This window comes from Lathamus discolor, chromosome 14 (assembly GCF_037157495.1).
Source record: "Lathamus discolor isolate bLatDis1 chromosome 14, bLatDis1.hap1, whole genome shotgun sequence".
NCBI lineage: Eukaryota > Metazoa > Chordata > Aves > Psittaciformes > Psittacidae > Lathamus > Lathamus discolor.
In genome coordinates, this window is record NC_088897.1 from 1250791 (window position 1) to 1272514 (window position 21724).

General features: G+C 58.7%; 2 protein-coding genes across 3 annotated transcripts in view; one reads left to right on the top strand and one right to left on the bottom strand.

Moving 5' to 3' along the window:
* The first annotated feature begins 7164 nt into the window (after positions 1 to 7164).
* On the top strand, positions 7165 to 9413 carry FZD9 (frizzled class receptor 9). Its single transcript, XM_065694847.1, has one exon. It carries the CDS (start codon positions 7301 to 7303, stop codon positions 9050 to 9052), a length of 1752 nt encoding a protein of 583 aa, XP_065550919.1. The 5' UTR covers positions 7165 to 7300; the 3' UTR covers positions 9053 to 9413.
* A 3816-nt stretch (positions 9414 to 13229) lies between these two features.
* BAZ1B (bromodomain adjacent to zinc finger domain 1B) overlaps positions 13230 to 21724 on the bottom strand; it is a 49638-nt gene continuing 41143 nt past the window's right edge. Inside the window, exons 16-19 of one of the 2 annotated variants that reach the window (XM_065695150.1) lie at positions 20121 to 20242; positions 17680 to 17831; positions 15945 to 16048; positions 13230 to 15389 (exon numbers count right to left, since the gene is read on the bottom strand). In XM_065695150.1, coding sequence (XP_065551222.1) covers positions 15023 to 15389; positions 15945 to 16048; positions 17680 to 17831; positions 20121 to 20242 — 745 coding nt within the window. In that variant the 3' untranslated portion in view covers positions 13230 to 15022. Of the gene's footprint in view, positions 15390 to 15944; positions 16049 to 17679; positions 17832 to 20120; positions 20243 to 21235; positions 21328 to 21724 lie in introns of those variants that run through there. The other variant, XR_010616026.1, reaches the window with a different exon arrangement.

Here is a 21724-nt window from a genome sequence, read left to right on the forward strand (position 1 = left end):
CCATCAGAAAGAGGGCAGTGACCTGAACAGGGACTGATTTGGGGCCTGGGAAGAGGAAATTCAACACGGTGTTTCCCAGCACTGATGAGTTCTATCCAGTAGCAGGGATTAAGACAGTGAGGCCGCAGGTGTGTGCCGGGGCTGCGAACACGGCAGCCAGGTCTGGGCTGCTCCAGCCTGCTCACTACTGAGCTTTGCTGGAGGAGTTGAAACCAACACAACCCAAAAGCCCTGCAAGTGCCAGACTGCCTCCCGGACCACCCTGATGAGTTCATGGGGCTTGGAGGGTGCGTCTGCATGCAGCTACCACAGCAGTGCTGGAGCTCCCAGCAAGCACGAGGCAGGCTTCAGCCACAGCACTGATGGCGCTGTCAGCAAGTGGGGGCTGGCAAAAGGCCACCCATGCTATGGGGCACCCAAAGGAGGTTGCCAGGTGACATCCATTGGGGTTGTACTGGAGATCTTTGGTTTGACCCAGGTTGAACTGGTGCAGATGTACTTGGCCCATGGCACATTCTGAGGTGTCAGAGCAACGTGTGAGCCGTGCACAAGAGCAAGATGGGGATGCAGGAGCTTCCTGGAGCTTTCTGCCGGGCCGTGGATATGTGCAGCTCTGGTTTTGGAGGGGCAGAGCTTGGGGATCCTCCAGTGCTTCCCAAATTACATGACCTGGCAGTGTGCACTTGCAGCCCAGAACCCCTCCATTTGCTGGGCTGCACCCCCAGGGCGTGAGCAGCAGCTCAGGGAGGGGATCCTGCCCCTCTGCTGTGCTCTGGGGAGACTGAGATGAGCTCTTAGGCAGAAGCTCTTCCCTGTGAGGGTGCTGAGGCACTGGCACAGGGTGCCCAGAGAAGCTGTGGCTGCCCCATCCCTGGCAGTGCTCAAGGCCAGGTTGGACACAGGGGCTTGGAGCAAGCTGCTGCAGTGGAAGGGGTCCCTGCCCGTGGCAGGGGTTGGAGCTGGAGGAGCTTTAAGGTCCCTTCCAACCCAAACCAGGCTGGGTTTCCATGATTCCATGTTTCTATATGATTCTCTTCCAGCCCAGTAGCAGTGCAAGTGGCCAGGGTCCCTGCCTGGCACATCAAGCCCCTTGCTGAGCACTTGCAGCACCCCAGCCTTGCAAAGCTGCCTTCTAGATTGCATTTGCTGGGATTTCAGCTGCTCCTTGGGGAGACACAAGGAATTGGCACAGACCTGGGGAGCATGGACATCCCGTGGGGCTCAGCTGCCGTGGGGCATCCCACGAGCAGGGGGCTCAGCTGCCATGGGGCCCCATCCCCTGGTGCTGTGGGGCTCAGCCCCAGCCCATGTCCTGCCTGGCTTCAGGCTGCCCCATCGTTCTCCTCCTCCTCTGGATCATATTTATTTATTTATACGGTGAATGTAATAAAACTCCACCAGGAAACGGGGGCGATTCCCTGCCATTCCGTGCAAGCCAGCCCTGGGCTGGGGCGAACAAGGAGGCTCATTGTGCGGCACAGCCCTGCCTGCCAGCACCAAGCCACACACGGGGCCGAGGGGCGAAGAAAGGGCTGTGTGTGTCTGTGCCTGCACCGGGGCTCAGGGCTGGCAGCAACGGCTCGGCGGGATGGGGCGTCCTGGGGAAGAAGCTTCACTTCGGGGGCAAGCAGGGCCAGGGATGAAAGGGCTCCTGTGCTGGCTTGGGACGTCATCAGGGAGCCCCACATGGCTTCTCCCAGCACAAGGTGCCTCCTCTGTCCATCCTTGTCTGCCAGGAAACAGGACTGGGCACTGCAGGTCAGCTGGGGGGCAGACGGTCACCCCACGGCCCAGTCTGGCATCTCCATGATCTGCTCTTCCCAGGGCTGAGCCAGCTGGGAGGCAGCTCCAGCCCTTCACTTACCTCCATCAGGAAGCTGCTGCAAACTGCAGATGCTGCCATCAGTAGGGTTCAGAGTGAATGCCTGCTGCCAAAGCTTGCGTGGGTCCTGAACCTCCCCGGGGGCCTGTATGGGTGAGTGATGTGGCTGAGAGCAGGGCATGGTTCAGTTCAGCTTCTCCTTTAATGGGAGAGGGTTCTCCACGGCCAGGCCCATGCATCTGAGCCCTGAGGAAGGCTGTAAGCAGCCTGTTGTGCTGCCAGCTGTACTGCCAGCCTTGCTGGCAGCTCGAACACTGGATGGGAGGTGGTGGGGTACTGGCCAAAGGCCCCCCTGCCCCTTGCTATCCCACCGTGCTCCGGGAGGCAGGTACCTCGGGCACCCCACTGCCCTCCTGCCCCATCACTCAAGGCCCATGGCTGCCTGTGGTCCCCACCCGTGTGCTGGTCTCTCAGGGCTCCTGGGGGTGGGACATGCCCTGTGCTGTGACTTTAGTGCCTGCTTCGTGCCAATGCTGCGTTGAGGGGGGTGTTGTGGTCCAGGGACCCTGTGGCCATTGTCCCCAGGGCCAGCCCCAAGACTGTCCCTCTGTGCCAACCCCACCTGTGCCGTGGTGCCACCCTACAGAGTGCCCATGGCTTCACAAGCGATGGGGTGACCAGGCTGCAGCGAGCATCCCTGAGGAGCTTTGGACACCCCATGTCCCTGAGCCCGGGCCACAGCCTCCCTGCACCATGGGCCGGGGCTGTCATTGCACACACTCAGGGGACTCAAGGCTAAGGGGTGACCAAGGGCCTGGGGACCCTGCCTGCTGCCTGCAGCTGCCTGCCCCTGCTCTGGGGTGGCTGGGTGACACTGGGGCAGTGGAGGGGCAGTACATCCCCCCGTGGCTCCAGCAGCTTCCACTGCCCGCAGCCACTCAGCTGCCCATTCAGGCAGGGAAGGCAACGCAGGCAATGGCTCCCATGGCTCCCGCGGGTGCCAACACAGCACGCACAGGGGAAAGGGGTGAAAACCTCCCGGCTCCCGAGGGAACGTCTCTGCAGGCCTCTCCGTGCGGTGCAGGGCCAGGTGCTGCTGCCTGGGCAGGCTGGGCTGGGACAGCAGCGGTGTTAACGGGGGGCACTGGGGGCTTTGGGAAGAGCTTTCCTTCCCCAGGATGGGTGAACTGGATCGGGCCCTAGCCTGGATAGGAGGACAGCTCAGGGGGGCTGCGGCCCCTCGGGATCCCTGCAGAGCCTTTGCATGGCTTGGGAGTGTTCCAACCGGGACACCAGGAGCAGTGGTGTGAGAAAAGGAGAGGACAGTCCTGTCCTGCAGGAGTCGCGTGCCAGTGTCCGAGTGCCTCAGCAGCAAGTGCCAGGGGATCAGCACCCAGTGGAGCTCCCCAGGACACGGGGCTGGGGTTCTGGGTGCTCTGTGCTTTGCGCTGCCACCGCCTGCGCCCACGGTGTCCTTCCAGGAGCAGGTTGCGTGTCTGGTGGCACAAGCTGCGGGGTTCTGTGAAGCCACCACAGCCGCTGTAGTTGGATGTACAGGGAATGGGGCTGGTTGGTAATTGCCCCGCACTGGGGGTCTCACTGATGTAATTAGTGCCAGCATTAGGGAAGGGATGAGGCTTTTCCCTTCTGTTGGTGCTGGCCAGGGTTGGGCAGGATTCGTGCCCCATGTTCACCCATCTCCTCCCACCCGTTTGTTTAGATCTGTCCCCCAGAATCCTCATCTTCCCACCTGCTGCCTCCTGCCCATGGTGGGGACTCTGGCAGGTCACTCACAGGGGCTGTGGGGCACAAATCATCCCTTGCCCTATGCTGTTCATGGGGCTGGCACACACGTGTGCATCTGCATCACATAGGACTGTGCCTGGGGGTAGGAAGGGTTCAGGCTGGAGGATGGCTTCTGCAGTGACACAAGGGGGTGTCCCCAGGGCAGCTGTCCCCACAGGCAAGGCAGTGCCACCCTGCAGCCCCCCCAGGTGCCCGGCATGGGGTGGTCCCAGGACAGACCCCTCCACCTGCTCCCCAGCCCATCCGGCCCCAGCAGTGGCATCCCTTTGAAATGGAAGCCACCGGCCTTTCGCACCAGCTATTCCTGTGAAATTCTTCAGGAAGGGAAAACCATCCCCTCGGATCACTGTGTGGCTCCTCGCGGGCTGGCAGCGAGAGCACGGGCTGCACTGCGGCCCAAGCTGGTCCCCGCGCATGGCCCATGGCCTGCCCTCGCTCTTTGGGTTTTCCCTCCCTGCCCCCGCCCCTGCCTGCAGACTTGCTCGGGGGCAATCTGGGACCACCAGGGGGATGGGGCGAGGGTAGGACAGTGGGGCCCTCAGCACCCCACAACAGGTCCTGCCTGCCCCAGACAAGGTGCGGCAGGACAGCACCCAAGGCCCCCTCCACAGCTCCATCATCCACTCCACAGCTCCATCACCCCCTCCCCGAATCCATCGCCCCCTCCCCAAATCCATCACCCCCTCCCCGAATCCATCACCCCCTCCCCAAATCCATCACCCTATCCCCTGCCTTTTGCCCTCTCTCCACCTCTAGTGCTCTCTCCCCACCTCTAGCACCTCCTCCCCAGCTCCACTTCCCACTCCCTGGCTCCATCACCTCCTCTACAGCTCTGTCACCTCCTCCTCTACCTCACTGCTCCCTCCTTGCCTCCACCACCCTCTCCCCACCTCCATCACCCCTGCCCAGCTCTGTCACCCCCTGCCCAGCTCACATGAGTGCTGTGCCCATCACTGGTGCTGAGGGGGATGTCCCAAACCCCGGGACCCCCCCTCCATGGCTGGGCAGGACGGGCACTGCTGCAGACTCTTTGTACCCTGGGTTGGCAGTGGGGGATTTTTCTCCACCCGTGTCCCTTCCTGCTCTCTTTCCTGCTCCCCTCACTGAGGCTCTTGCTGAGGTTTGCAAGGGCTGTTGATGGGAAGAAAGGAAATGGGGCAAAGCTGCTGCCAGGAACCACAGGCTCCCGGGCTCCTGCGATACGGCCCCGCTCCGCCGGCCTGGCTGCTTCCCGGGCAGGATTTCTGTGCAGCCTCTGTGAGCCCTTTCTTCCAGCTATTGATATTGGATTCCCAGCCCAGGGCCACTTCCAAGGCCGTAAATCTGCTGTGTTGCTCTACCTGGTGTTCTTGTTTTCACTGCGAGGCTTCCAGACCTGCTGGAGATCTCGGCTTCTGTGCGTGGCTGTGTCCCTCCCAGCCCGGTGCTGTGGTGCTGTGCCCTCCCCGGCTGCTGCGCCTCTGGTGTGTGGGCACGGGTGGGCAGGCAAATATCCTTGTGCACGGGCAAATTCAGCCAACGCTGGCGGCAGCCCCTGCTACCCCTACGCACCACCACGTGTGAGATGAAGCTCCGGGAAGGGTCCTTTGCTGTCCCCGTGCCGGTCCCTGAGGCTTGGGCATCCCATGGAGCACCCAAGGAGGGCGTTGGGGTGAGGGAGGAGCACCCCTGGGGTGAGGGGCATCCGCTCTTCTGTGTGAAAAGAGCCCCTTGACTCTAACCCCCCACATATTGCTCTTGGCTGGGCTGCGGCACCTCCTGCCAAGAGCAACAGTTTTACATATTAAAGCAAAATTAAATTAAAAGACATTTGTTTGTGCCTTTGGCCCCCCCTTCCCCCATTAACCCTTTGCCACCCGGGCAGCAGGGCCAGGAGGTCCAAGGGCACCCTTGAGGGTGAGTGGGGATGGTGGGACTGGCACCATCCGGCTGCTGCCCAAGCTGGGTCCTGAGGCCTTTGGGTGGCTCCAGGTGATGAGTCCAAGTTTCCATAGCAAATGGAAAAAAGGGAATCCTCGGTGGCAGGAGCTGGGCTCTAGGGTGCCCTGGAGCAGTGGCAGTGACACTGTTGGGTCCCTTACCCCACACAGGATGTGAATCCTGGGGCTGGGGGTGGGTGGGATGAGGGACCCTGCAGGGGTGCTGCCAGCTCCTCTGTGGATGACAATTTGCCCCCAAAGATGCACTGCGGCACAAAATACCCCGAACCCATCCATTTCCGAGAGTGTGAAAGGAGCATGGCGTCAGCTGTGGTGTGAAGTCCCTTGATGCCGGCTGCTGCTTCATCACCTGGGCACATGGGATGGTGCTTCCTGGGAGCCTCCTCGGAGCTGGTGGCCAAGGGGACAAACCCCCATCCAGCATCCTATTAGATGCCTCCAAATAACCCTTTTCCCAGGGCCCCAGAGCTGGGGTGAGCAGTCGCCCCATGCGAGAGGGAAATTCTGTGGCGACAGCTTATCTCCCATACCGTTAGAATAACCGATAAGTGGCTCCCATGGAATTTCCTTATAGCACTGGATCAGGGATGTTTGAATAACGCATGGCCGGGTGTCAGCGTGTGGCTGGCGATTAGGAACCGCGTTGACAGGTTGTTATGCTGTTACTAAAGGAATTGCAGGGCTGCGGGGAATGCCTGGGAACGGAGCGGCACCCGGACCCGCAGGCGCCAGCCTGTGCCCACACCACCGGCAGCGCAGCCAGCGCCCGGCTCGGCACCCGAACTGCCCCGGCGCGCCTGAGCTGCCCGTCCTCCTCACAAGCGGGCGCTGGGCTGGCACGGAGCACCCTGCACTGGTACACAAAAGCCAAATGGGTGGTCATCAGCTTCCGGACATGGGAGGCAGCTGGAGGCATCCTGTGACGGTGTCACATCCATGGCTTTAGCGCTGGCCCAAGCGCCCATGGCTCCTGCCAGCCTCCCCTTGCTCCCGGCGAGACCGAGTGGGACACTGGATTCTGGGGGACGGCAGCCCCAGCTGAGCCATGCTGACTTGTGTCCCCAGCCTGGCCCACACCAGTGCCGGTGGCATTGCTGTCCCCAGCCCACGGGCACCCATGTGTGCGTGTGATGTGGGCTGCAGGATCTGAGCTCGTGCCAGCGGCGGGGGAGGTGACCCCGAGAGGACAGTGCTGGGGTGCTCTCCCGTGGATGCCCCGCGGCGGGGGGGATGCAGCCCCTGCAAGGGGTGTGTGTGACGCTGTGGCTGCGGGTCCCGGTACCAGCCCCGGTGCGGTTGCGGGTCCCGGCCGCAGTCCCGGCCCTCACGCGGGTCCCGGTGCTGGTCCTGGGGCGGGTTCTTACGCGGGTGCCGGTTCCGCCCCCGGGCCTCGCCCCGTCCCGCCCCGCTCCCCCCCGTAGAGGCGCGTCCTTCCCTGTCCCCGCCCCGGGGGCGCGTCCCGCGGAGGGGCGGGGCGGGCGGGGCGGGCCGGGCCCTGCCCGCGGGCGCTGCCGGGGCTCGCGGGGCGCTCGGCGGGGCCGCCGCATGGCGCGCGGGGCCGGGGCCGGGGCCGCGGTCGCGGTCGGGGGGGGCCGCCCCGGCGCGGCGCCGCCGCCGCAGCAGCAGCAGGAGCCGGAGAAGCGGCGGGAGCAGCGGCAGCAGCGAGCGGCCGTCCCGGGGCGGCGGGGCCGGTGGGGCCGGGCGATGGAGGTGCTGTAGCCGGGGCCGGGCGATGGCGGCTCTGCGGCTGCGGCTGGCCCTGTCCGTGCTGTGGCAGCTGGCGGCGGCCGGGCGCGGGCTGGAGCTGCCGGGGCTGGAGGGGCCGCGGGGCCGGGCGGCGCGGTGCCAGCCCGTGGACATCCCCATGTGCCGCGGCATCGGGTACAACCTGACCCGCATGCCCAACCTGCTGGGCCACGACAGCCAGCGCGAGGCCGCCCTGAAGCTGCACGAGTTCGCGCCGCTGGTGGAGTACGGCTGCCACGTCCATCTGCGCTTCTTCCTCTGCTCGCTCTACGCGCCCATGTGCACCGACCAGGTGAGCGCCAGCATCCCCGCCTGCCGCCCCATGTGCGAGCAGGCCCGACACAAGTGCGTCCCCATCATGGAGCAGTTCAATTTCGGCTGGCCCGAGTCGCTTGACTGTGGCAAGCTGCCTACCAAGAACGACCCCAATGCCCTCTGCATGGAGGCCCCCGAGAATGCCTCGGCCGCCGAGCCCCACAAGGGCCAGGGCATGCTGCCCGTGGCACCCCGGCCGTGGCCACCAGGCACTGCCGAGGGACGGGGCCCCAACGGTCTGGGGGCCTGTGACAACCCCGAGAAGTTCCAGTATGTGGAGAAGAGCCTCTCCTGCGCGCCCCGGTGCTCCCCTGGGGTGGACGTCTACTGGTCTCGGGAGGACAAGGACTTTGCCTTCATCTGGATGGCCATCTGGTCCACGCTCTGCTTCGTCTCCACCGCCTTCACCGTCCTCACCTTCCTGCTTGACCCCCACCGTTTCCAGTACCCCGAGAGGCCCATCATCTTCCTCTCCATGTGCTACAACGTCTACTCCGTGGCCTTCATCATCCGCTCAGTGGCAGGGGCCGAGAACATCGCCTGCGACCGGGAGAATGGTGAGCTCTATATCATCCAGGAGGGGCTGGAGAGCACGGGCTGCACCATCGTCTTCCTCATCCTCTACTACTTCGGTATGGCCAGCTCGCTCTGGTGGGTCATCCTCACCCTCACCTGGTTCCTGGCTGCTGGGAAGAAGTGGGGACATGAGGCCATAGAGGCCCACAGCAGCTACTTCCACATGGCTGCCTGGGGCATCCCAGCCATGAAGACCATCATCATCCTCACCATGCGGAAGGTGGCAGGGGACGAGCTCACGGGGCTGTGCTATGTGGGGAGCATGGACGTCAGCGCCCTGACCGGCTTTGTCCTCATCCCCCTTTCCTGCTACCTGGTCATCGGCACCTCCTTCATCCTCACAGGCTTCGTCGCCCTCTTCCACATCAGGAAGATCATGAAGACGGGTGGCACCAACACGGAGAAGCTGGAGAAGCTGATGGTGAAGATTGGGGTCTTCTCCATTCTCTACACCGTCCCAGCCACCTGCGTCATCGTCTGCTACTTCTATGAACGGCTGAACATGGATTACTGGAATCTCAGGGCCCTGGAGCGCGGCTGCCTGCACCTCCCTGGCCGCCGCGCCGCCAACTGCTCCTTGGAAGCCTCAGTGCCCACCGTGGCCGTCTTTATGCTAAAGATTTTCATGTCGCTGGTGGTGGGCATCACCAGCGGGGTGTGGGTGTGGAGCTCCAAGACGCTGCAGACCTGGCAGAGCCTGTGCAACAGGAAGCTGGGCGTGAGGACGCGGGGCAAGCCCTGCAGCGGGGTGAGCTGCGGTGGGGGGCACTGCCACTACAAAGCCCCCACGGTCATGCTGCACATGACCAAGGCGGACCCGTACCTGGACAACCCGACGCACGTCTAGAGCAGGAGCTGCTCCCGTGCCGGGGAAAGCGGCCTCGCGGGTAAGGGGCGAGGGGATGCCGAGGCGGGCTGGTGGCACGGGGGACGCACTGGTTTGGGGTGGCAAGGCCCGCGGGACCCCGGCACCCCTTGACCTGACAAGGAGCTGCTTTTTCCTAGAGATTGTTTTGTTGTTGTTGCTGTTGCCAAATCCAGTGACTCTTCTAACGCTTTCTTTGGGGGGGGCAGCGGGGACGGGGCAGGGAGGGGAATAATCCAGCCTGTGTTTATTTAATTCTGTAATTTATTTTAGATTTTTTTTTTTTTTAATCATTAGCTGCGAGGAATGGAAAAAACAATAAACCCCGGATGTGTTATTTCAACTGAGCCTGGTGCTGTTTTCAGGAATCCGGGGGGGCCCGGAGCAGCCCCATGGGACGCCCCAGCCCAGCGGGTCCCCGTGTGGGTGCATGCAGGGCAGGGAGCTCTGTGCCAGCGGCAGGAGGTGTGTGCTGTGCCAGTGGAACGTGGTGCTGGAGGCAACCTGCCTCCGTCCCCCCACCATGGCGGGGCGATTGTGGCGCCCGCTGCCTGCCTCCCAGAGAGGAGGAGGAGGGTTTCCTGTGCTGTCACGCTCTTGAATCATCTTTTCCACACTGCGCTCTGTAGGTGATTTGTGTCAGTGCCATCGGCTGCCGGGCCCTTGGTGCCAGGCAAGGGGGGCTCAGCGTGCCAGGCATGGCAGGCCAGGAGCTGGGTGATGGACTGGGGGCGCAGGACCTTGGCATGGAGAGGGCTCAGCTTTGATGTCCCACGCAGAAGCCCGAGGTGCGGGTAATGGAAACTTACAGGCAGCTTTATTTATCCCCTGCTCTGGTTACAATCCCTGCTTGCCTTCCCCATTGTCCAGAGGGAAATTCAAGCCTCAGCTGGTGTTGCCGGGGGAGCCAGGCTGAGAGGTGGGCAGCAGGGGCTCGGCTGCTGGTTTGCCCCAGTGCCAAGGGGTAGAGGTGGGCTCTGCTCTGGCCCCATGGCAAGTAAGGGGCTGTGGGCAGGGACATGGGCAGCATGGGACCTGTGGCAGGCAGGGAGCTGTAGCAGGGACACAGGCAGCCCTGGTGATGCTCAGACTTGGCCATGATCAAATTGCCTGTTAATTGGCCAGTGTGCAGGCAGCAACAGCACTGGGCTCTAAGAAGGGTCTATAGGGCCCCTGGATCTTGCCCAGGAAGCAACAAGCCGGCAAGGGAGCCCCTGTCCAGCACCCAGTTTAGCACCAACAGCCCCTGGTGCTTGCCCCAGGCAGAGCCCTTGTAGCTCAGAGCCCCATGTGAGGGCTGCAGCCAAGGGAGACGTGCAAAAGATCCCCCCAATCCTGAGCAAGGTTGGGTTTGGTGGCCCCTCTCCTGCTGCTGTGCTGCACCAGGGCTTTGTTCTGCCGTGACTGATGCGGTGAAGCATCTTTCATCTGACCCTCCCGTCCCGGGGTGCCAGGACAGTGGGAGAAGTTGAGCAACTGATGTGAGAAAAGCCTTTGCCTCCCCTGGGAGCCCCTGCTGCCTGCGTGGTGCCGAGGACACACCAAGGGGCTCACACCCAATTCGGGGTGCTGGGGGGCAGACGTGCCCTTGGGTGGGCTGGGGGCACCCAGCCTCTTTCGGGTAGGGCAGGGGCCCGTGCTGGGGGGGGCTGCAGCCTCATGGGCTGCCCTGGCTGCACGCAGGGGGGGTTGTTTGGGCAGCTACAAGGGCCGTGACCCGGGGCAGGAGAGTCAATACTGCCTGCAGGGCAGGCTCCAAAGTCCAGCGCAGGCAGCCGGGCACGGCACAGGGTGGGGGGAACCTGGGGAGCGCTTGCGGGGCCTTGTCCCTGTGCGGGGCACATCCTGTGTGCTGGACCCGCTGCCCCAGGCTGTGTGCAGGCAGCCCCACAGCGCTGAGCTCTGAGCCAGCTCCTGGCACCTTCGGCTCGGTGATGGCCCCGGGGTGTGCGGGTGCCCTGGCAGGGACAGGCTGCTCTTGCCCTGGCACTTGCCAAGTAACCGGCTGCCTCCCGAGCGCCTACCCCAGTAACAGGCCCCCGTTACCAGCAGCACTGGGGGCTGCTGGTGCCCAACCACCACCCACCGTCAGCCCCGCAGCCCAGCCAGCTCTGCGTGCAGCCAGCAAGGTGCTGGGCATGGCCAGCCCCACTGAGGAGACAGAGCTGTCCCACCGCGCCTGCCCCAAAGCAGGGCTGCCCCTGGGAAGGGCTCAGTGTTAGGACAGCAGCTGCCCCCTTGTCACAGCTGCTTTCAGCCCTGTCCTGCGAAGGTTCAGCCTCCCTCCATGGTCCCCACCATCATCCCTGCATCCCCTCTTCACCCTACCTGGAAGAGACCCAAAGGCAGCCGAACACCCAGTGCTGGCAGGGTGGGGGCTGCTGCAGCAGGGCTCAGCACCCCTGGACCAGGCGCTGCTGCCATGGCTGCCAGCCCCAGTGCAGGCAGGAGGGGCTGAGCTGGGGCTGCCGCTGGGTGAGAGCAGGCACAGGACACCCCCAGGGCCTGGTGCAGCCAAGCGTGGGATCATGGACTTGCAGAATGGTTTAGGTTGAAGGGACCTTAAAGCTCCTCCAGCCCCAACCCCTGCCACGGGCAGGGACCCCTTCCACTGGAGCAGCTTGCTCCAAGCCCCTGTGTCCAACCTGGCCTTGAGCACTGCCAGGGATGGGGCAGCCACAGCTTCTCTGGGCATCCTGTGCCAGCGCCTCAGCACCCTCACAGGGAAGAGCAGCACGGAACAGCCACGCTGGGTGCCCCCACAGCACTTGCTGAGCTGTGGCCACTACCCCTCGCTAGGCAGGATGTTCCCTTGGGGTCTGGAGTATCAGAAGGGACATCGCTGTGCTCTGGGAACATGCTAAAAACCCCGAGTTACGCAGAGCCTCAACTGGTTGATGCTCCTGAGGAAGCCATGAGGACGCCACGCTCCAGGCTCCTCACCCACTGCACCCCATGGCCTCCTCCTGGGGCCTGATCCCTGGAAACACAGTTGACCCCAGGGTTTGGCACAGGCCAGCCCCGGTGAGGCGGTGGGGAGCAGGGCTGGCAAGTGTCCCCTTGGCCGCAGGGCCACGGCTGCCGGGATGGGCACAGCTATTTATGGCCCCCGCACAGGACACTCGTGCCATGCAGGGGCTGCTATAAAAAGCAAGGGTCTGAAAAGGTCTCAGAGCAGATGCTGGTGAGAGGTCTCCATGCCAAGGCCTGGAAACGTCCCAGCTGGAGTCACACTGGTTCGCCCGTCTCGCTGCGTGCCCAGCAAAGCAAAACCTCTTGTGCAGGGTGGATGAGGCTTCTCAAGCCTGTCCATCACTGGGAGCGTTCCATGCTCCAGCCCACCCCCAGGGCAGGGATTTCCTCTGTCCTGGCTGCAGCGCTCCCTGAAGACACCCAGGAACCCATCACTCCCTTCAGGCAGAGCACTGGCGTTGCAGCTGATGGGGGCTACATCACCTTGGGTTCGTTGCCTCCCTGGGCCATGCTGCCTCGGAAGCTCACTCCAGGAGACTGGGACAGCAGCTGGAGCCGTCCCTTTGGACACAGCCCAGCTCCAAGCCAGAGCCCCCAGTGCTGCGGTTGCAGAACACGGGAACAGAAGAGGGGAAGCACCCCCATCACATCCCTCTGGCAGTGCCAGACTTCAACTGCCCCATCACCTGCGTGTACTCCCTTCAGAACAGCAACCCGGTGCCACCCTGCGCGCTGTGGCAGGACGAGTGGCACTGGCAGCCTGCAGGAGACAAGGGACCGGCTCCCACATCCTGGTGCAGTGGCAGGAAGGGCACGGCCCCATCCCTCTCCTCTGAGGAGGACAAAGGGGGTCAGCTCGGCGCACACAGCACATCAGCTCTGCCTGGCACAGCTCAGGGCACGGGGTGTCACAGCTCTGTGCAGGGGAAGCAGCCAACCTGGCTGCAATACCCAGCAGCTGCTATAACCAAAGCCGAGCAGGTGCACGGGCAGATGGTGCTTCAGAGCTGAGCTGACCTGGCCCAGCCTTGCTGGTCCCTCCACCCCTTGCTCCGTGGCTCCGCTTTCCCTCTGGAAGGCAAGAGATGGCACATGTGGAGGGGGCTCTGGGGACGGCAGAGGGGAGGCACCCCTGCCACTCCCACACAAACACAGGGTGCCCACAAAGGACTCGCCACACACTGGCTTTACAAACACAAGTACATAATGTTTATTTTTAAGTTCCCGATTTATTACAAGTACAGCCCTTGGCAGAAACCCCCTCCCCCCAGACATTTATGTTTAAAAAACGTACAGTTCCAAAGGTTTCACCATGTAGGACCTGCAGAAAATGTTCTCTATGACCAGGACAAAACCAAGCCTCTGGAGGAGATGTGCGAGATACAAATGTCAGTGCTAGTCTGAGGGGCAGGGAGCTGAGGCTGGGGAGAGGGAAGTGGCTGGAAACCTGCCTGATCTCCACAGCCGGGGACAGCCCAGAACTGAAACAAATACCTGTGAAAAACCCCCAACAAACAAAGGTAAAACGTTCATAAAACCAGTCTGCATTTTTTAATTGACGATTCTTTTTGTCTCAAATCACAGGAGCTGCAGCAGCTGCTTCTGCTTTTGTTACAAAACCAGTCTAGAGCAGCCCTGGGTCTGGTTGGTGCCAAATCAAGAGTTCTGTAACAAAAAGTTCAAGCCCCAATTGTATGATCAAAACCTGTCATGATGGAGAGGGAGAGGTGAGGAACAAACACATCCTTTCCTTAGAGAAAGGCAGGGCTGGGCGCAGGATAGGCCATGACGGAGCAGCCTCCGGCAGCACCGGGCTGGTCCCGCTGCGCAGGGCGAGGAAGGCCAAGTGAGGGAAGGCGGCACTACAAAACATGGTGAGAGTGTGGCTACGGAGGGACTGGGAGACCCCCCCCAACAAGTCCCCTGATGTAACTCCAGCTACTGGTAGGAAAATGAGTTTTCAAGAGTGGGGGGCAAATATAAAGCAAACACGATTTCATATAAACTGTACATGTGCCAAAGCAAGACAACGGTATCTTACAGGTGTTCTTTGTACAAGATCACAGCTAGAAACAAGCCCCTTTTAATTAGAAAACTGATTTTAAAAGTGACACAGAACATGTTTCCGCTGCCCCCTTGCCCTGGAGCTCCCTGCGGGGGGTGAAGAAAACCACGCTCTTGGGTATGCTTCTGGCACTCATTCGTCCCAGGGGCTGCGTGCTGCTCGGGGGAGCCAGCTGCCTCCTCTTCACGTGTGTGAGCTGGGCTCAGAACCACCCTCTGTGGCGCTCAACCTCCAGAGATTACTCCCCAGGAAGAGAGAGGGGAGAAGCAGGCGCACCTCAAAGCCAGTGGTGTTAGGATGCTGGTGAAAGCCGGATCTCCATATATGTAAGTGCTTGCTTGCCCTATGCAGCCCTTCACTAGGGGCTCAGAATTAACACCATATAAATATATACATACAAGAACTAGCAGCCCATTGGCCTGATGGCACCCAGTCCTTCCATGAAGCAACATGATCCCTCCCTGCACCAGCCCCAGGCTGGTTTCACATCACAGGCAGCAGAGGCAGAAGGTCCCACCGCGCTCCAGCACCAGCTGCTCGTGGAGGGGAGGAAGTGGCTCATCCCAGGGAAGGCAGCAGCACCTGAGCTGGAGAAGGCTTCATGCTCCTCCGCCCAGCCTGGCTTTGGCCAGACCCTTCCTGTGCTCTCCCACCTTCCCCTCCTCGCAGGACAGGCTTGCCAAGAGCGTTGTGGATTTTGCAGGAAGCAGGACAGTCACCTCTGCTCACTCAACGGATGACTGAATACGTGAGGAAATTGCAGAAAAATTAAAACTAGGACAGGCCAAAGGGAAGGCTGGATTCATAGAGAAGTGCCTGCTGCTTCCCAACTCCCCCCAGACAACCCATCCTGCTGCTCGGCAGCACCAGGAGGCCTGCTCCAGCTCTGGCTCTCCCCCATGTCTCCCCATCCCTCATTTCTTCCTTTTCCGCCCCCGGGAATGTTCAAGGGGCTCTGACTCACTGTCCCCTTCCTGCTCCTCCAGTCCCTGGCACCTGGCAGAGAGCTTCCTGCGTTTCCTGCGTGCATACGTGTGGCCAGGCAAGTGTTTGTGCACCATGTCAATCAAACACTGTTCCGTCTTCTCCAGGCAGGACAGTACGTGACTCCCGTTCTGGTTGTAGCACTCGGCATTGGAGAACACCTGCTTGATGTCAGAGAGGAACTCCTGCACCGAGCGGTAATTGCCACAAGAGCACTTGCTCTGTATAGTTTGGAAGTCCATAGGGTTGCTGATGACCTCAAAGTAATCTTCAGCTTCCTCCGTGGTCACTGGCTCCCTGCCGAATGAAGAGCCACAACGATAGGAGGACAATGACAGCCCCGGCCACAAGCAGTGCAGGCTCTTGAGGAGAACCACAACCACCCCATCCCCTTCAATCTGGGCAGCAGCCCTGACCCACAACCTAACCTAACAAGCCCACACAGCACCTCAGCAGCGCTCCATATGTCAGTCATACAGTGTGATGACAGGAAGGACAGCAGCATGTCCCTCCAGGGAGCTGGTCTGGGCACAGGGACTGGCACGTGGCAGGTCACCTTCTCTGTTCCACTGCCTGCAGTGTGCCCTGCAGAGAACCTCCCCTCTTTGGCCCAACAGTGAACCCCCCTCTGCTACACCACCTCAGAAGCACTCCAGGTCTTCAGTCCAGCACAGGACTGAGAGAGCAAAGGGTTTTCTTCTGCACCAGCTTCACTCCCGTTTTTCCCCACCCATAACTTGTTTTTGAAACCCCAGTCTCGTAGCCCGCAAGAGGCTCTGTCAGGACCTCAGCACGGAAACCCCCCTTGCCTTCAGCAGCCGTGTGCCCATGCAGGGAGCCACCCGCCCTCACCTGAAGGGCCAGCTAAAGCGGTACTTGATCAGCTTGCTGAGGATTTCCTCACACTTCTGCAACTCGAGGCTCTGGCGACGTGCCATCTTCCTTGTCTGAAGGACCTGCCCACACAAAGGATGCTGTTAAAAGAAGGGAACCGCTGCGGGCTTTAGTGTTCAGCAAACAGTTTTGAGCTGGTTTTTAGCAGTTTTCTTTTCAATCCCCTCACTTATGAGCTAGTGTCTCGAGGGCTGGGGACATGTAGTACTGCTGCAGAAGCAGAGTTCAAGTCTATAAAACACAGCCATCTTCCACAATAACCAAGAGGCATAAAGCTCTGCTGCAGGACCTTTGATGGCAACAGCCAAAACATGCAGTGGCAACTTGAGTTACAGAACAGGAGCCCCATCCAGAAACTCTGGTGGGAATAACTCACCAGCAGCCTGTCTTTTTCTCCAGGGGCAGCAAAGCGTTTTCAAGATAGGTTCAAAGACAACATAGTCAAAACAACCAGCCAAAGAATACATGACAGCAAATGGGGAGTGTGAATTCCCTCCCTGCCTCCTCCAAGCCCCTTGGGGACAGAACGAGATGCAGAAGAAAAGCACTTGTGCTGCTGTACTGACACTGCAGAGCCAACCATGCACTTTAAATACCAAAGAGCAGCTGATGCCTCCAACACTGGCACAGGCTGAACACAAGGTCATTTGCCTGAGTCAGCCACCAGCATAGGGACATCCCCTTGGCTCCAGGCACACAGCTTGCCAGGCACTGCTGCTCAGGGCATGTCAGACGATGCGAAGGGTCCACACACAGGGCACTATTCCTGACCCAGCTTCAGTCTCTTCCCAGGAAAAACAGTTAAGTGCAAGAGCCCCAAGAGAGTCCTCTTCCCCAAGTTAAGTGTTTTGTCAGCTGAACAAATAAGACTTTCCCCACTTGAACATCCCTCTAAGTTGGCTGTGGCAGCTGATGGGCTTGCCAATTTGGTTGCCCTCAAATCTGTAGCACAGAGCAGCTAAAACGACACTGGAGATCCAGCAGCCGGGCCACTCACACACAGCGTGAAGCAGTGAGACCAAAGACCATCAAAACCACTCCAGAAGAGTGTCATCAGGACGCACCAGCACTACTAGTTCTGGTTAGTGATCAGATGGCAGATCTAACACAGGCTCAAGACATGGCCTGTGGGGCTTGCATATCCTCACGTATCCCCTGCAGTGTGTCCCTCCCCAGGACAACCAGCACAGCACACTGCAGCTCCACCCACCCAGCGCACACACAGAGCAGTGCTCTGTTCAGGAGCAGACAGTTTTATTCTTTAAATGTCAAGTGAAACCTAAACCAGCCAAATTATGTCCTGGAGGTCAGGGAGTGACCATACAGACAACAACTGTAAGAAAATGGCCAAGGCTGGGGAGCAAGGGTCCAGCATTGCTGGCATTCCCTGCCTAGCCAGGACCCCCATCTCTCTGCAGAGACATTTGGATACTATTTAAAACCCTTTAACAAGCTGCAGGCTGCCTGCTACTCAAGGGGACAATGTATGAAAACGGCTGGGGAAGGATGCCTGGCATAGCTGTGCTCTGTTTGCACCAGGCCCTTAGGGATGTGCATCCTTTGTCAGCCCTCCCCCAGCAGGGGCATCACGGTAGGATTCAGGGCATTTCTTTGGGAAGGGGAGGAAGCATGACACCTGCTTTGTTTATAACTAGTGACGGGAGCAGCCTCCGGGGAGCAGTTTGGCTCTTACCAGCTCATCAATGTCTGCGCCGTTGACAGGTGCCGCCCGCTGCCGGGGTCCCCTGGCAGGGTGCAAAGACTGCTTCTTCCTTTGGTGCCTTCCCTGCCTCGAGGAGTACATGGCTGCGCTCTGCTTGCCCCGGGCTGCCCTCCTGGGTCTCACTGAAACATACAAACCATGGCCTTAGAGGAGCAGGTTAACCTGGAAGCAGAGACCACAAGCCCTTTGCCCAGCCACATGCCAGGCACAGCCCTGCTGCCAGGGCAGGGAAGATGGTGAACCACTGGATGGCTTCACTGAACCCAGCTGCAGTCCTCACGTGGCACAGGCTGCTGTCAGCTGTGCTCTTGATACCCTCTCCAGACGAGATACACGGGTAATGACTTCCAGTCCAAAAAGAGGCCACTGCTATCTGGCATCAGCCTCCTGCTCAAGGGTGGTCATGCATACCAGCCAACTGGCCAGACCCTCCAGCCCCGAGCAAGACCAGGGAGCTTCCAGCATCTCTGCCACAGGCGAAGCCCTGGGCTGCAACAGCCCTTTTGTCCATGGAACAAGTGCTGAGTGAGACAAGAGCAAGGAATGGAGGAGAGGCAGTTGTTCTGCATAAAACTGCAACATCCCTTCTGAAAGCACCAGGAGCAGAAACTTGGGGTTTCTCTGGTTTCCTGCTGTCCCCCTGCTCCCCACTGTTTCAGGGATGGGTGCTTTTCCAAGCATTTACAAGTGGCCCACACAGTGGGACAAGCCCATTGCTGAGCTTCCATGAAAACTGAACTGCACACAGGGGGACTGTTGACTTACTGTAGCAGGGAGCTGCTCCGCACTGCAAGCGGGCCACAATGGGATTTTATTCCCCAAAACTGCTGCAATATATCCACAGAAAAGCACTTGCCGTTTGTTAGTTGGCCTGTCAGAGCTTCACAATGATGGAAATGCAAGCGTGCTGGTGCACTCCCTTGTCTTAAGTTTCCCCCATGACCCCTTTGTAGCAGGGGAATGTGTTGGTCAGCTTTCCCAACTAAGCTCCTTCCACCTGGTCCCTATGGCCTAAGCAAGCTGTATCCAGCATGCTGCAGCACTTGATGTGCAGCTCCTAATCCAGCCCTGCCCCATAAATCATCTTGCTGGGCCCCCTGCACGAGCAGTGTGTCGGGGCTGCGGGACGTCTGCCTGTTGTCACTCTGCTTGTGTGTCAAGCGTGCAGCACGTGTTGAATGTCTGGCAATCCAGCATTCTAGGTTCTATCACTCAGGATAAACACCACAGGGATTAATGGGACTTCTCTATTAAAACAAAAGTTTTCCACCGTGACCTTTCCATGTTAATGCTCTTTAAAACTTTGCATTTAGCACTTTATTTTTAGTGACTGCAACCCTCTTTGCTATTGTTTGGAAACCTTGGCTCAGCTCCTGACTTGGCCTTGCAACACAGGCTGAATACGCTCCAAGTGTGGACATGGATACACCACAGAACAACAAGCAGTGAACACAGCCAGGGAATCAGTGAACGTCCCTGAAACCAGAATAAAGCAAACGAATCAAGACTGACAGACCTGAATGGAAAACCCTCGGAAGAACATGGGGATAATCTTTTGGGTCCCAGTCTGCAGGTTCCACCATCTGCCTTGGTTAAATCAATCTGAAGTTAATTTTATGTCAGTCAAGGGCATTTTTGACAAAGCACAGGCTGGCAGTGTGCCATTCCGAGATTGATCTTTTCACCACATCACGTTGCCCAAATAAAACCAAGTCAAAGTGGATACACTTACTAAAAAGTGGTGAACTGGAGAAGCAGTCAGTGAGGAGTCTAGAAAATCCTCTTTTATTCCACTCAGCTGCCCAGGAATGTGCTAGTTGTGCACCCTGACTGCTGTCTGTGTGCAATCAAAGGGTGCTGGTGCTCCAGGCCACACCACACCTCAAGTACTGTGCCTTCCCACAGGAACAGGCAGAGGAAGCGCTAGTCCTGCTATTTGAAAATGCCTCCTTGCCAAATCAGTAGGAATCCCACTGGTGAAAGGGGAAAAAGCAAGGAGGAAGGGTTGTGGTTAAAGCTCCATAAGCACCTATTGACAGCATCCAGTTTACCAACCAACTCTGTAGGTGCAGAGGCTGCCAACGCCAGTAACTGATGATGCTGCAGCCTCCACCGCCCTTGCAGCGCTCTTCATGGTCTGGGCAGCATCCCCAGGGTGGTGAGTGAGAACTCAACACACCTTCCATTTCTGCTAACACTGACCCTTATCATAAAGGACAAGGGTTCCCTCCAGCTCCTCAGGTAACGCACAGCACCACCACAGCCTCCCCCCGTGACATCTCCCACCACTCACAAGCAAGACCCTGTTCAGTGTGAGGAAAAGCACAAGATCCAAATAGGATTAATACTTTTGATACTGAAGGCAGAGTCTTAATATTTTCTGTTTCTTTCCTGCACAGTCAAAGCCTTACATTTCAGACCAGCAACTTCATAATCTTCTTCCTCTTCCTCTTCCTCCTCAGCATCCTCAGCTTCCTCTGATACGTCCTCACCTTCCTCACCTTCATCTTCAGCAGAATCCTCTGCATAGTTCCTACAGTAAGGCAGACAAACATATTTGTTGTACCACACTGTGGGCACCAGAGGCTTTAGGCACTCTCTACTGTGTGTTCACAGGCAGAGACTTGCTGACCACCCTGATGGCAAATAACCACCAGCCCCACACTGAAGCAGCTATTTCAGAAAGTAGCAAGTTGCAGCTACAGCTAAAAGGGCACTTCCCAAGCGGCTGTCTGAACATCTGGGCTGAAAATCCCCAACAGCTGAACCTAGATATTTTTTGCTGGTTTAGGCACCTTAATAATGGATTTTAAGATTGCAATTGCTGTGCAATTACTCCTCCCTGAGAGGATGTCCTGCCCAGGTCTGCAGCCCAGGCCTAAGGAGTTTCAAGAGCGGGGCTTTTTGGTTTCTGCTGCAATATTTTCCATTTTATTCCTTCCCCTGTCATGCCACTTGCATGTGCACTACAGGAAACAGCCCTTGTTCAGTAATATTCACAGCAAAACTTGTATTTATCAGTGAGCAGAGTGTCAGGCTTCTTGTGTGCTGGTTTCAGAAACCGCAGAGCCTCCATGCCCAAGACAGTTCTGAGTTCTCATAGATGTCTGTTAAAGCATTCAAGCCATTACAAAAACAGGAAAACAAACAAACCAGCACACGTAGGCAAAAGGGGGACAAAGGCAAAGCTGTTGTGGGAGTCTCAATCCTCTGGAGAAAGAGGATCTTGAGCAGTAAAAGGAGTAAGAATACGTTCCCACAGTACAGGGGGGCAAAAGCACTCCCAGGACAACATTCTTTTCCTGCCTCAGGTAGGAAGACAATAGCAGCAAGCAGGTAACCAGGCAGGTGATACCCCTCCTGATGGCTCTCGTCCAGGAGCCAGCTTGCAGGTGACTGCCACATCAAAGTGATGATGATCTCAGGCTAGAACAGCTGCATTGCAGCCCTGTCATTTTTGTACAAGCCTGATGAACCCTTAAATTGTGCCCAGGGAGTAAGTAATACTTGTAAAGTCATACACCACCTGCATGCTCCAAGGCACTACACCTCTTATTGTCCTGCCACTCTGGAAGGGAGATCTGTTGGCTGCTTCTGTTTCAGGTGCCATTCGATAGCCTGACAAGCAGGTAGGTGCAGCACAGTCACAGGCAGCAGAGGACATACATTGTGAACAGAAAAATACATCTTGCATACATTGAATTTCCATCTTGCAATTCAAAAACTAATTTACCACCTTGCTCTCAAGAAGAAACTACTAATTTCTGCTGCATAGAACAACTCTGATTCCTCCTCAAATCATGTTCTCTCTGTAGCCCTACAAAGTTCCTGCCTTGTTAAGCTTTACCATGTCCAGAAAACCATGTAGACTGATTTTCAGTAGCACAGTAGGGGCTGAGCTGTAGCCTGGAGTAATGTCTGCTCTAACTTGACAAGAACACAGTAGAACTCAGCCCACTGGACAACACTGCTGCAGCACTACCAACTGCCCTCCATGAAAAAGCCACCCAGCTAG